This window comes from Anopheles nili, chromosome 2, assembly GCF_943737925.1.
Source record: "Anopheles nili chromosome 2, idAnoNiliSN_F5_01, whole genome shotgun sequence".
NCBI lineage: Eukaryota > Metazoa > Arthropoda > Insecta > Diptera > Culicidae > Anopheles > Anopheles nili.
The window spans coordinates 60,557,330-60,571,159 of record NC_071291.1 but is presented as its reverse complement, the minus strand read 5'-3'; the positions used below and the strand labels follow the sequence as shown (position 1 = coordinate 60,571,159).

At 49.4% G+C, this 13,830-nt stretch overlaps 1 protein-coding gene across 1 annotated transcript in view; it reads left to right on the top strand.

Moving 5' to 3' along the window:
- Positions 1 to 1,346: 1,346 nt before the first annotated feature.
- Positions 1,347 to 13,830, top strand: part of LOC128727289 (uncharacterized) — a 35,081-nt gene continuing 22,597 nt past the window's right edge. The window contains exon 1 of the mRNA XM_053821186.1: positions 1,347 to 1,410. Within this exon, the coding sequence (XP_053677161.1) occupies positions 1,347 to 1,410 (64 nt within the window). The remainder of the gene's footprint in view (positions 1,411 to 13,830) is intronic.

Sequence of the window (13,830 nt, the reverse complement as noted above, 5' to 3'; positions counted from 1 at the left end):
CAGTGTGGTGGCTCGCGGCTTTCTTTGGCTTCCTAAAATCGGCCGGTTGAGGTTTGAATTTGCACACCCACACCCGGGAGGGGGGTGGGCATATTTACAGCACACCAACATCAACAGCAACAACAGCACGTCTCCTCGCGGTGGCGCTTGGAATTGAAAGCCCACCGGTGGCCTGGCTGAGAGGCGTGTATTTATGCTGGCTCGTTCTTTAAGGCATAATTACCGAATATATTAAATTATAGGGACCCGAAAATATTCTCAAAATACCCGCGCCAAGCGCAAACGGTAGGATTTTCCGGTAGACGTTTTTTTTTGTTTTTACTTTTCAGCATGTTTCACTTTCCTTTCCCTTCTTTTTTTTTTGGGCGTATTTTTATCTACCACCTCCACCTCGCCGGAAACCGCCGGCTCGCCCGGATCTCTCGCTCGACGGATGGAACTGAAAATTTGCATTTCTGATGAGTGGCTGATGTGGTTTGTGTCGATAAAAATTCAGCCCATTTTGCTTGCGAGAAGGGTTGCGCGAGGCCCACTTTTGTGTTTTCTTCGCTTTGTTTTGCGCCGTGCAGCGTGGAAGGCTTGTGATTTTTGCTGTGAGCAAAAGGATGGCCCGAACGAAGAGCTAATTTTAAAACGCAAACCCCGGACACGGCACAAACCATTAGCGCTTTCCTTTATCTCTTCTGGTGAGGTTTAAACATTTGTTCGCATCCACACTAACACGCGTTTGTGCGTTTTTTCTTCTTCTCTTCTTTTCTCTCTCTATCTCTCTCTCTCTCTCTCTTCTATCTCTACTCCACAGGAAACTGGACGCTGGAGCCTGCCCCATTTCCATCTTCGGATGTTTTCGCCTTCCATTCTGTTAAATATATTGCCCTTTTTCCGTGCTGCTCGCGTGCCTTTGGATCCATTTCTGTGAAACACATTATATTTTCAGCATTCATTTTGTTTTCCAACCCACCACCCTCTAAACCGCTTCTAGCCAGCACATTCTGCATTAGGAAAGTGAAAGTGAGCGTTTTTGACGCCAGCAGTTCTTTCAGCCAGTGCGTGAGTGAATAGTGCGCCCCGGAAATAAGCATTAGCAGCCGATATTGTGCAATCGAATCAATTGGAAGAAAAGCGACACAAAAAAAGAGCGTGTTAAAAGCATACTTTTTCTAGCCACACGCCCCAGCTAAAGCATTCCCCGGTGGAAAGGAAGCATGCGTGGTTAAGAAAGTGCCCCGAAAGTGATCGTGGTGTGTGTGTTTTTTTTTCTGGTAATTTCCGTGAACAGCAGCCTTTAAACACTCCCTGCCCGATGGAATACGACAACTTCGGCTAGAGCTAAGGGCATGCCGTCGATGAAGATGCCAACGATCGACCGACGTGTTTGGATTATGTTTCTTTGGTATCTTCTTTTGAAATGTAAGTATACTCGCCAACTCGCCACAGAGCTCCACGAGCGCTTAATGCATAATCAAAATTAACGATCGCGCTTGGCAGCGGGTCTGCAAGCGCTTGGAAGAGAGTATTTTTGCAGCGAGTAAATCATTATCGTTACATCGTTCCCGCGCGGGCATTAAGGATGCAAAGCCTTTCACCAACTATTCTCCCTTTTTTTACACCCCACCAAAAAAAAAACCGACCCCACTGGAGAGAAGGGGCGAATGCTTGCCCGGACTAAAATCATGGATGTCTAATGAGCTCATCAAGGTTATGCGAAAAACGGCACAACGAGCTTTCGCGAAACATCGTGCTTCATCTCTCTTTCTCTCGCGCGCGCACGTTTACTGCCTTTTGGCATTCACTCGGTTCTTCACGCCACTCTCGCCTTTGGCTGACCGGAATGTTGGACTTGATCAAACATTTACATTCTCCGCTTTTCTGCTCCACTTTTGATAATGAATTAATTCCATCAGCGCGCTAGCGACCTGACCCCGGGGCTGGTCGCATCCTTGCCAGAAGATCCTTGCCGGAGCAGTTGCGGTGGTAGTGGACCTGATAGGGTGTTGTTTTTTTTCTTTGCCCTTCTCCATTCTTTCGCCTTTCTGTGTATGTGTGTGAAGGTGGAGGAAAATAACACCCTCTCTCTCTCTCTCTCTCAAAAGGAGTACCAAAAGAGACGAAGTAGTGGCCAAGCTTCCTTGTTCGTCCTTGGCGCCTGGTTCGCGCGCTCATAATCACTGAAAGCTACCGGTGTTCGGATGAAATGTTATGAATTTTTTAACACTCCACCTTTCGTGCGATTCGTTTCCATCGGTGGGGGTGTGTTTTTTTGTTTGTTTGTTTGTCGAACCACCCGTTTTCTCGGGTCCGAAGACAAGCGAGATGAATTGCGCTGAAATTGGTTGGCTTTTCGCGAGATTCAACACTACCCCGAGAGAGGTGGCCCCGTGCAGATTGAAGATCGAGAAAATGAATGCAAATTGAGCGTCTTTTGCATAATTGTAACCCGGTGCGCTATCTTCCCTCTCGGAAAACGTACACGAAAAAAGGCTACGAGGGCAGCATTTTTTAACCAGTCAATTTTGTTTTGCTTTCTTCAGCTACTGGTGCGATTTAGTTAAGCGCAACTTCAACAAATTGCCGGACGGTTTGGAACTGTTTTTTTCGGATGTTTACGCCCACCAACCGGCGAAGTGGAAAACGCTCCGAATCGTCAGATTATCACGCGATTTGCGATAACACAAATTGATACGGGACCGGTTGAGTGTGTGATGCGTTGACATGGTTCTACGGTTGTCCTGTTGCACAGGGAACGCTTCCCGTGGAGCTTCTAGCAGCCAAATAAAACCCTGCCATGAGTGTGCCATCGCACTACGTACGGTCGGTCTGTTTCGAATACTCCGAGGCATCCTTCAACCGCTGGGGCTGGGTGATGAAAATAATGATGATGCACCATCCGAAACCATGCCTTTGCGCGAAGGGATGACGCTGGGGAGGACCATTTCCCGGGAAGCACTACATTGTATGGTTGTACCGTTTGGTTGGATTCCTCGTGTGTTGGCTTCCTTTTGGCTCTCGCATCCTGTCGGAGGTTTTTGGTGTGCGACCGATTTCGGTTACGCGCCCATTTCCGGGTGGCGGTTTGAAGTTAAACAACGAATTTAAACGATTTGTTGTGGGCTTGATGTGTAGCATTTTCACGGCAAATGCTGCTCACTGTTAGCTGTGCGAGAATTCAACGAGTTGGCCAACTAATTTAATGGTGAAATTGTGTAATCGTTGCTTTTCAAAATGAAACAAGCAGCGTGTCGAAGCTGCATCGTGAAGCAAGGAGCCTATCTAGTTCCTCTGGGGTAACATTCCCGAAATTTAGGATCCCCACGGGCACCTCCTACTGTGCCAATATTTGAGGTTTTTGGTTGTAAATCCGAAACGGATTGAAGCACCGAACGAACAAACTACGGAAAAACGGAACGATCCGCGCGCGTGAACCCGGTGGTTATGGTGTCGGTGATGAGCTAGCAGCAACAACCCGACCAGCTCGACAACATGTATCCGCTACTTTCGGCTACACGGAATTCGTAACGTTCGCCATCGTTCGACCGCGGGTTTGGTGGTGGAAAATGGTACCTTTCGATGCTGGAAATTGAACCTGCCTATCCCGAGTCGTCGCCGAGAACCGTTTTGAACGCTTTCTGCTTTCAACTGGGTGGGTGAGTCGGTGGTTGTCTCCGGCTCGTTTTCCCGATAGTTTACATCGATGGGTTTTCGATACGACCTCAAACCGATTCCATCCTCAAAAGCACACACACAGCAGTGGCGCGGTCTACACGCGTAATTGATGTTTGCAGCAAATCGGTTGAAGGACGAGCGAGAGTCAGTCGAAAGGACATCGTTGCTCGAGTGAACCCACGAAATGGAAAGGTCCGATCGCAGGACATCGCATATGAGATTCTGTTGGGAAATGGTTTGTGGGAATCCAAATGTGTGGGTATGGCTTTTTTGGTGGTTTTTTTTTGGGTCCAATTTTTCCCAACCAATGGAGCACCATTTTCATTACTTCTGATTAATTGAAGTTACAGTGTTGGTTGTCCGCTTCCTGTCGTGATCGTGAGAACCAAGTGAATAAGGAATTTTCTCATGGAATAAAACGATAGGAGTGTTTACCTAAGAGATTATTAAATAAAATCCTCATAATTATTATATCATCATCCTTACTGTCATTAAAGAAAAAGAATAACTGTTCACTAATGTTAAACATGCGCGTATATAATCTCTCAACTAAAGCAAAAATCGCTCCTCGCCAGGCTCCATTTCTCAGCATCCCTTTTTTCACCGGCTTTGAGCAAAAGAGAAGCTCCATAACCGTTAAATTACGTCATCCCTGGGCTCGGTGCCATCCTGCCTGTATCCTTTTTTTTTATTTTGCTTGAGTGAGCGAGACACCGCCCTCTCAACCCAACACAAGCATGGTTTCATGCCATGTGCTCGAACCATTCCAGGACAACCCTAGTGGGAGCATCCGTTAGGAATGGGATTTTCCACCCACCACCCACCATACCACTGTGCCAGTTTCCCGGGCATCATCGTCGTCCTCGTCGTCGGTGGTAGATTTATTCATTCACAGCAGCTCGTTACCTCGCGTACGCTCGGTGGCGGGTGGCCGACTTTGTAACAAGTGGTTTTCGAGGGACAAAGCAACAAGCAAAGGAGAGAGCACACACACAAAAAAGTGGAATAAAGTGTACAAGAAGCGAGCCCCGGGAAGCCTGTCACGGAGCGTAAGCAAGTGGAAGGCTGGAAAGCTCTTAAACTCATTACCGAGCCGAGTGTGGCGTTACGGGGGCTGGAATTCATATTAATTAAGCTAGGTGTGGTGACAATAGAGAGAAGGTGTAAAAAAACCCTGTCTCAACCACCGGGATCGTTGGCGGCAGCAGTCGAGCGTGTGGATGTTGTGTGAGGAAAAAAAACCCCCCCGTCCACGGTGTCTGTCGTCTCGATCGTCTTGTCAGCGCCTCGGTTTCTTGCTTAGTTGTGAGGTGTGCAATTTTGCTGCACGAGTTTGCGTGAAAGTAAACCAAAGTAAAAGGACACCCCGGGGGGGTACGAACACGGCTCGCTTCCGGCCAAAAGGCAAACAAGGATTTACATCACTTTATAAATCAAAAAAAGGAAGCGAGCCGAATGTATTAATAACAAAGACAACCGAGACAGCGCGACGCGTGCTGATAGTTACGATGAAAAATACCGGATTCGAGTACTCGAGCTTGCCGGCAAAAGTGGCGTACCTTTCCGGCCATTTCCAGCCACATTCAGGAGCTCTTCGGTGGGCGCGAAAAATGCGCACAGCAACGAACGAATGCCGCTCCGTAAACAAAACTCCCGCAGCTTCGTCCTGGCCGGGGAATGACGAATTACGATGCCGACGCGGGGCCGGCGAATAGATTATCCCTGATGATGATGGAGCACACGGTTGTGGGAATGGTCGGGTGGTTGTGTGTGTTTGTTTGTGCCTTTTTTTCTTCATCGTTGTTATTTTCGGGAGTTTACCCCACCGGAAATGAAACCCTTAAGAAGGAAGATGAAGAACGGAAAGCAAACACATGCGCGCGCGCGCGTACACACACGCACACAAGCAACGAGTGAGTAAAAGTAAAATATATATAAAAAAAACAAAGAAGGATAATCGACCGAAGTAGGCGAGGAGGAAAACAAAGTGTGCCAAATGCGCGGCCACGCCGCCCGAGAGATGAAAGCGAGCAAACAAACCGAAGCAGGCGGTGACGGTGGCCTCGCAGCATAAATCTCCGTTATGCGCTCATTTTTTCCACTTTGCCCCCGCGCGTGGAGCTTTTGTTTTACTTCTGTACCGTGGTTGCTTTTTTTTCTTTCTTCCCTCCGTTATGCACGATAAATTACAGCCGCCGCGTCTTCGTGATCGTTCTTTTTTTTTTTTGAACGCACTCCCTCAACACGAGCGTAAAAGTATTATTCCCCGGCTCACAACTCACGTGCTTTCGCGTGGTCTGTCAGGCGCAGCACGTGGGATTCATCTCGCAACAGCCGGGCATTAAAACAGGCACCGGAAGTGCGCGTGTATAATTCCCTCGCTTCGTTTGGTTCCGGCTGGTTTGGAAAGCTAACGGGCGGTGGTTGTTACGCTTCCGGTGTGAGCTCGGAACGGGTTAATAACGCCACCCGGAAGCACGCAGGAGAAAAAAAATGACTAACTGCGCATTTCCCGCCCGGGGCGGGGAAACATAAAATCTGGATAAATCGATAAAAGCGCTCTAAGACGATTAGGGAGATGCTAAAATTAGACGGCTTTTTTTTTTTTGCTCGCATCCCCGCTCACAGATGGAAAAAAAAACAGAACAATCGCCTGCAAGGTGTCATCGTTTTCTCATATAAAAAATTCATTACCCTTGAAACGTGTGCTCGCGAGTGTGTCATCAACAGTCGCCCCAAACAGACACACACACAGACACACTCCCATTCTCTTTCTCTCATCGGGTAGCACTCGACAAATGTCGACAGTTGTTTAATGCCCTGTGTTCGCCCTGCACGCGGGCACTGCGGGGCAATAAACTACTTACGATTCGTGCCGGTCGTTTTCCCTGGCGCGAGTTTTCCCCGGGAAAAAGGACACCCTACGGTAGTACTCCCGTCCGTCCCGAACCTACCGTTTGTATCCGTTTCACCGAAATTGGTTTTCCATCGGCTTTCGGCCAGTTTGTGTTGGCACGATGTGCGGGATGAAAAATGTGTATCTGTGTTTGTGTGCGTACGTGTTCCCCGGTGGGAACGGTTAACGATAAATTCGTGCGGTTGCCGACAGATAGAGAGATGCTCTCTCTCTCTCTCTCTTTTATTCGCTCCAACCTCGTGGAAACTCTTCCCAGGCTTTCTCTCTCATGAACTTCACCAAACGCAAAACGCATCATAACAATCACGAAACCGGAGGTTCTAACGGTCTCGAGAGCCAGACGGAATCGGGAAAACTGCCACCACCGCCGCAGGGGTTTAATTTTCGGACGCGTTCGAAAAACGCGCTACCAAGCGCGGTGGCACCGATGGCACCAATTGGCTCCCGGCGTTGCCCGGAAAACGGGCAATAAATATTCAGGACACGATTAGTTTTCCCGTCCTAGGGTACCGACCGAACCGACACGTGTCGGTACTTAATGAAATGTGACGAGGGTTAGTCACGGAGGACGTTTTCCTGGCCGTTCGGGGGGGTTTTTGCCCAACCATCCCGACCGTACCCCAATTTATCGCACATCTTCCGTTTTGTCTCGTAATAATTTGAATAACCGAACGCCAGGGCTAACCACCGAAGAGCGCGGCACTGGCAGGGAATTCTCCGGTGTGCCGATAATCCTTCATTCACCCCGCAGTGTCAAGGGAAGAAAAGGCATCCGCCGGCACTCCGGCGGAAAGACAAACAACGCCACGTGGTAGGGCCACGCGAAAGGCTCATCCGGTTTCCAGCGTGAAGTTGAGAGATCATTTCGCGTTCGATCGCCGTGTCGGCGTTGTTTAATGATACGCTGATTTATGATTATCTGCGTGGCAAACAAAACGCGCCGCGTGCCACGTGGAATGATCTTTCGTGGCGACGGATAAAGGGGATTTAATCGACAGCATTACGAGTCGTTGTCGCGTAGAGATTGATGCACGGAAAAGATTGCTTTTTACCGTGTGTGTGTGTGCGTTAAACACCGGAACAAACGAGGAATAAATTTATCTCCGTTTCGGTGTATGATTGGGGGATTTTAGCTGCGGACACGCACCGATTTAACCGCAATTTGATTGACATGAAATCAAACATTTCGAGAATCCCCCTTCTTTCTATTACACTCGACGATTCGCTCAATAAATATCGATTTATCACATCGGCCCCCTTTTTCGAAACACCCTGCCGTTGTGATGCACTCGAGAAGCAACTGCACATGCCGTGATTAATTATGAACGCATTGGGGGGAAAATGCCGCTTGCAGCACGAAAATCGGTTCCCATTCAGAATGGAACCGGAGTCGCGGGTTTTAGCGAAGGTATGGTCGAAGGATCGCTGCGGGTGGCGACAATCAGAAGCCCACGTGTGCTACGCATTTCGCGGAAGCCATTCGGTGCACTCAAGCCGAACCCGGATTTTCCCGGGACGTACACGCGTACAAAGGCGCTCGCCCCTAATGTTTTGACACATATTCACCCATTGTTGTCAAACATGTTACCTTCCGACGTGTAGCGAACGTGCGCGCGGGTTGACAATGCTGACGTCGTTGATGGCGTCGACGAGGACAATAATACGTTGTTGCTGTTCACCGTTCCGAGCACCGGTTGCAGGCTTTAAGCGCTACCCCCTGGTGCAACAGTAGAAGTGGTACGTGAAGTGGGGTGAATACAATTAAGCCGCAGGATATCAGGGACGCACTACCGACCAGCGGAAGGATCGAAGGGATCGAAACGCACGTGAAGCGAAGGTTCAATTGTGCGTTGAACCCCTGCTTAATTCCGCTTCGTGTATTTTTTTCTTTACTCTTCTTTTCGATCCACAAATCCTTTGTGCGCTCTTTCACGCGGCGCATCACAACGGAATGCATCGATCGGGGTTTCGTGCGTCAAACGCAGCTCGCCGGTCGTGTTGTGACGGTTGCAAAAAATGACAAAACACAAGTAGGCGTGGAAATGGCTTCCGCGAAAGAAACCACCGCATCTGGTGAGATGAACGATTATGCTGCTACCGTTGCTAAGCAACGCGATGAGCTCCGATCGATTAAATCCACTAGAAAGGAGGGAAAATGTGGACCCTTCCGATAAATGGTTTTAACCATCTCCGGATGGTTTAAAAAGTGAAACATAAATGAAATGGGAACAGCATTTTTAAAACGCCCCGTGACACCAATTCAACGAAGCCCAACTCTCGTCCTGCACCCATTACAAGCAGCAATAGCAACAGCGAAACAAAAAAAAAGCTACATAAAAGGATAACATATTCTCCCGCCGGATAGCCATGTAAATCCCTTCTCACTTTCGGAAAGCATTTGTTAATGCGTGTCGCTCATTCAATTTCAAATTAAAGCGGCACCAGATTTGCGCCGTGGGATTATCCCTACCCCCGGGGGGTTGCCGTTATTTATGGGTCCTTGTGCGCCAGGGCACTTGGGTTATAATTTCGGGGACGAGCAATTCATGAAACACAGCCCCTTTTTCGAACGTCCCAACGACCAAACGAGCTCGTTATCGATCAGTATTGTTCGGGTGCGTACAGAGAGGGGGTAAGGATAATGCAAGGATCTTCCGTCGTGTGTTAAAGGCGCAGATTAACAAACCAGCAGGGCCGTTGACCCGGTGTTTACAACTCTACTGATAATAAAATCCATCATTTTTGATGTCATCCCAAGGAATTGTTTACATGATTGTGATGAAAAAAAAATCATCAAAACTAGTTTTTTTTTTCGCCCCATGTGTCGGAAGTAATTTCCATAGGGGGCGAGAAAAAAACCCGCATCAGTTTGTTTTGAATTTTCCTCGCGTAAATTTGCCTCATAGCTGAATTTGTTATTCCGTTTGAGTGTGTCGGGGTGTTTTTTTTTCTTCTTCATCCTGTCTCCCACTTCTGGTACACCCTCAAGTACGACCTAATTCAACCAGCACGCTTTGCTTGCGTGAATGCTCATATCTCTGGAGTGCCTGCAACTAACCCGGACCCGGCCTGCGCGCGATGGATGAGCGCGAGAAGCGGACACAACAGCGAAAGAAGCGAAAGAAAAAAACCGCACACGGAAGGAAGCGCTGAGTTAGTCCTGCGACACGGAGAAGGAGCAAAATAAGGACAAGCCTTGGAGTTATCTAAATTACATCCTCAACCAGACGCAGGTTGATTTATGGCGTCATTAGTATGAATGTGAGCGTGCTCGTTTGCGCCTGCCCGGTTCGTCCTCGGCAAGGTCGGCCAGGCTCCACACAGCGGCCCAGGCACATAGTGGCTTAATGTTTGCGCTATCGCGTTTCGACCCATTTCTTTCGTTACTGCTTCATTTTTTTTTCCTTCTTTTGGCTCTCTCGCATCTCTTTCCCTCCAAGGCACTCTCCTCTTTTTACGAGCATCCTGTGTGCGGGGGCGTCCGTGGGGTTTTCGCGTCTCGAAGAAACGAGCTGCAGCGCCATCAGCGACGCCGTGGAAAATTTAAAAATTCCTCCATCATCGACGCGCGAAGATATTATACCCACCCGGAGTTGGGGTCGGTTATGCGAGCTCTCGTTAGTTCGTTCTAATATGCGGGCCCTGCCCTGACACTGCGAGACTGACGGCCAAGGCCACCACTAAAAGGCAAAGCGCTAAGGACGCCAGTGGCTTCTGGAGTCGATTCCCGGGCGCCTTCGGGGCAAGAGTAATTGCGAAAGTAACGCATCCATCCCCTGCTGCAAGGACGGCGCGTGGTAGTTTTTGAGAGCGGCGATAGTGGCACTAAATCAAGTGCGACACTGTCAGCGTCGGTGGATGGGCTTTCGCCTTTTTCGAGAAGCGATAAGGGATGGAATTAATATTCCATTCCAACAAATTTAACCACCCACAAAGCGGTGCCATCGAAGCGGTGCTCGTTTGGCAGGATCTTTAATGTTGGTGCTTTTTGAAATGAATAAACCGACTTTCGACCACTTTAAAGCGCTCCTTTTTGTCAACACCCAGCCCCCCTGGCTGGTGCGGTTCAATTTATGGAACAGACGAGATTGCCTTTCACCGAGCGTCTAATGCGTGCCGCTTGCCTTTACGGTGGCATTTTTTCGCCGTATTTTAATCCTAAAAAACATGAAATGTAATAAAATCGCCTCCCGCCTGTGCCCACCCGGAAGTGGTGCATTTTCGTCCTTGCAGACCGAATGTCCCCGTGGGCTTAAAGGGGGGGCCAAGGGAGCTAACTTCCGCTAACTGGGATGGGGCTGGGGCCAGCACGACCTCTTCCTTTCGGCGAGGGCTGCTATCGATTGCAATCATCTACCGGCAGCAACATCACCTCCACCACCAGAAGCAGCAGCATGCATAGAAAACACAGTCGACTTGGTGAAATAAATTTTCATCTCCACATGAAAAACCCACCCACCCGTGGCCGCCCACGCTTTGCGTCATCACCATCCGAGGAAAATGCTAGTGCTCGCGTCCCCAAGCCCAAAACCCGGCCCCGGCCCCAGGACAAAGAAGGAAACAAAGGAAGCAATAACATTCCATCAGAGCTCGGGCTCACCCTCGCACGCCCACGAAGGGGCCGGGCGCAGAATACTGATGATGGTACGTCGCACTCGGCACTCGCTCGATAAGACTTAAGGCGGGCACAAACTGGACGAGGGGGCGACCGAACTCGGAGCATAATCTAAAAATGAATAAATTCAAATCGCTTCATTTATCCGAAAGAGCGTCTCCCCGTACTTTGTCTTCTTTTATTATGCCGTGCGCTTACTTTACGCTTTCCCGGCATCGCTTTCGCTTCCACCAGAGCCCCATTCGTTGCTGTCGCTCGTCCTTCTGGTGAGTGAGAAAAACGGAGAAAGGACACCACCCGGTGACATTCGGCAGTGGCAAGTCGGTGTGTTTATTGGCGTTGCCGTGCGCCGAGTGTGATGGGAAGGATAATCGAATGAAAAAGCGGCCCGAAACATTTTGCGAATTGCGTGGCTTACGAGGAAAAAAACCGTACGTCGTCCTGCCGCCGGAGGCCAACGCAAGGACGAACGCGATCGTTAAGGAACGCGACCGGGTTTCCGCTTTCTTTCCGTTTCCAGCTGCTGCTGCTGCTGCTCTCGGGGGAATAAAAACCAGGGCAAAAGTAACGATACCGCTTCAGATTGGTATCGCTGTCGTTCGGAAGACGGTGCGCTTTTCCGTTTTTGTCGCTTATCGTTCGCATAAGCGAAGAAAAAGAGGGCTTCGTTCTTGTCCTCGTTTTTTCCTTTTTTGTGTGTGAGTGCTTGCTTGATGCTGCATTTTCCTGCAAAAATGTGAGTCATTTCGCTCATCTGCGGGGAAGCAAAAAGCCACCGTAAGACAGACTGCTCAAATTCGCGCGGCCTAATGTGTCCTTGCGAATTTCTTACGGCCATGTGGTGTTTGGGGCGAAGGATGTTGTGTTTTTTTTTCTTTCGTCCTTCTTAGGCTTCCCCATCACTAAAGTGACAAACGAGCGCCCGAAAGCTATCGATGGATTCGGTTTTTTTTTTTTATTTTCGTTTTGTTTCTGCTTTTATTTACCTCTCTCAACCGATAACCGGTGGTGGTTGTCAGTTGCCCTGCAAGCTGGTCGCGTTCAACGAGATCAAAGTAGCCCGATTGGGGAAGCGAGTGTGGGAAAACCCGCCGATATGAAAAACCATGGCCTACCACGGCTGGTACACTTATCGCGAAACCCAATTGAGGGCAGCTCGCTGTCATCATGTCTCTTCAGGCTTGAGTGTGTTCATCAAGCTTATAAATCAATTTGTTTTTCTCCGTTTGATCCCGGCTTTCGTCCTGCTTTTTTGCCCCATCGATACACATTTTCTTATCTACTGCGTTACACACATTCCGCTAAATAGCTGTGGCTTCTTCTTGAGCACTTGAATTTCCCTCAGGGAAGGAGTATCCTTTTTTTTGCTCTCTTTCTCTCTCTCTCGCTCACTTGGAAGGACACATCCCGTGAACGACACCATAGATTAGCCATAGATTGGGGGTCTGTTTTACGCCCTCGAGCTACTAAATCACACTCAACGTCACCGTGAATTGCGTTGCTGGGGATGAAAGGAGAAACAAGCAACAAAAAAAAAAGGAAAATGAATCACCCCCACCTCCACAAATGCCCACTCGAGAGGTAGTCTTATTTTTTGTTTCTTCGTTCGTTGTATCCATCCCACTCAAACTCACCCCCATTCGTTTGGAATGAACGCGCCATTCCCCGGGGGCAATCGGTCTTGCCGTCTTCAAAGCCTCTTCGATTCCGATTATATGCCGTCGTCGTCGTCGTTGGTCTCGATGAGCCAGAACACGCTGCCAATCTAGTTCATTTCCAAACACCGGCGGAAGCGAGCCAATTCCCCGGGTCGCAACAAACGCAACACAGACAAAAAAGAGAGAGAGAGAGAGAGAGAGACATCGAGACACTCGACACCGAGTATGAATCCCGCCGGCGGGCATGTTTTAGATGGAATAATTACAGTCCCCATCCACCGTTTCCCGAATTGGCCGATAATACTCGGGCACCGGGTTCGCATTTAGTATTTATGAAAAAAGCCCCCCCATCAGTCGACCCCAACACCCCGCGTGATGGCTTGAGGGACGAAAATGATGTACCGTTTGCGTTTAAATATCTCGCTTTCTCTCTCTCTCTGGGTGCTCCGGGAACCCCAGCCGGGATCCAATCAAGAGTGCTACCGGTGCTGGAAGCAGATTGCCGGGTTTCATGCCGGCTCATCCGTGCCCAAGGTAGCGGTTCCACTTGCAAAAACCCGGCTAGGCCCCGTAGGCGCCTCCATTGTCTGCGTCCGGTTCCGGACCAGCACCGGCGTGTCGTCCTGGGCGGGGGGTTTTTGCGTCGAGTCGAGGAGAAAAGGATTTAAACAAATACCTTGAGGATATTTGACGACTAAATCGAAATCCCAAGCCGGTGTCGGTGTCCCTTGTGCCGGGTGCCGTCGGGTTGGCAAACCTCCGTTTAAGGATTGGAAAGGGTCGTGGTATGCACGCGCGTGTGGGTGTGTGTGTGTCACCATCACAATCGCCAGCTAGTTAGAATTCAGGTCAGCATTGGTGCAGGGTACGGGTCTCCGGGTTCTCTAGCTTCGAGGAGGGAATCGCGGAGTTCTCGTCCTTTTTTCCCTGATCCGTGCGTTTAAGAAGACTCTCCTTTATTGAATCCCCTGCGTGCG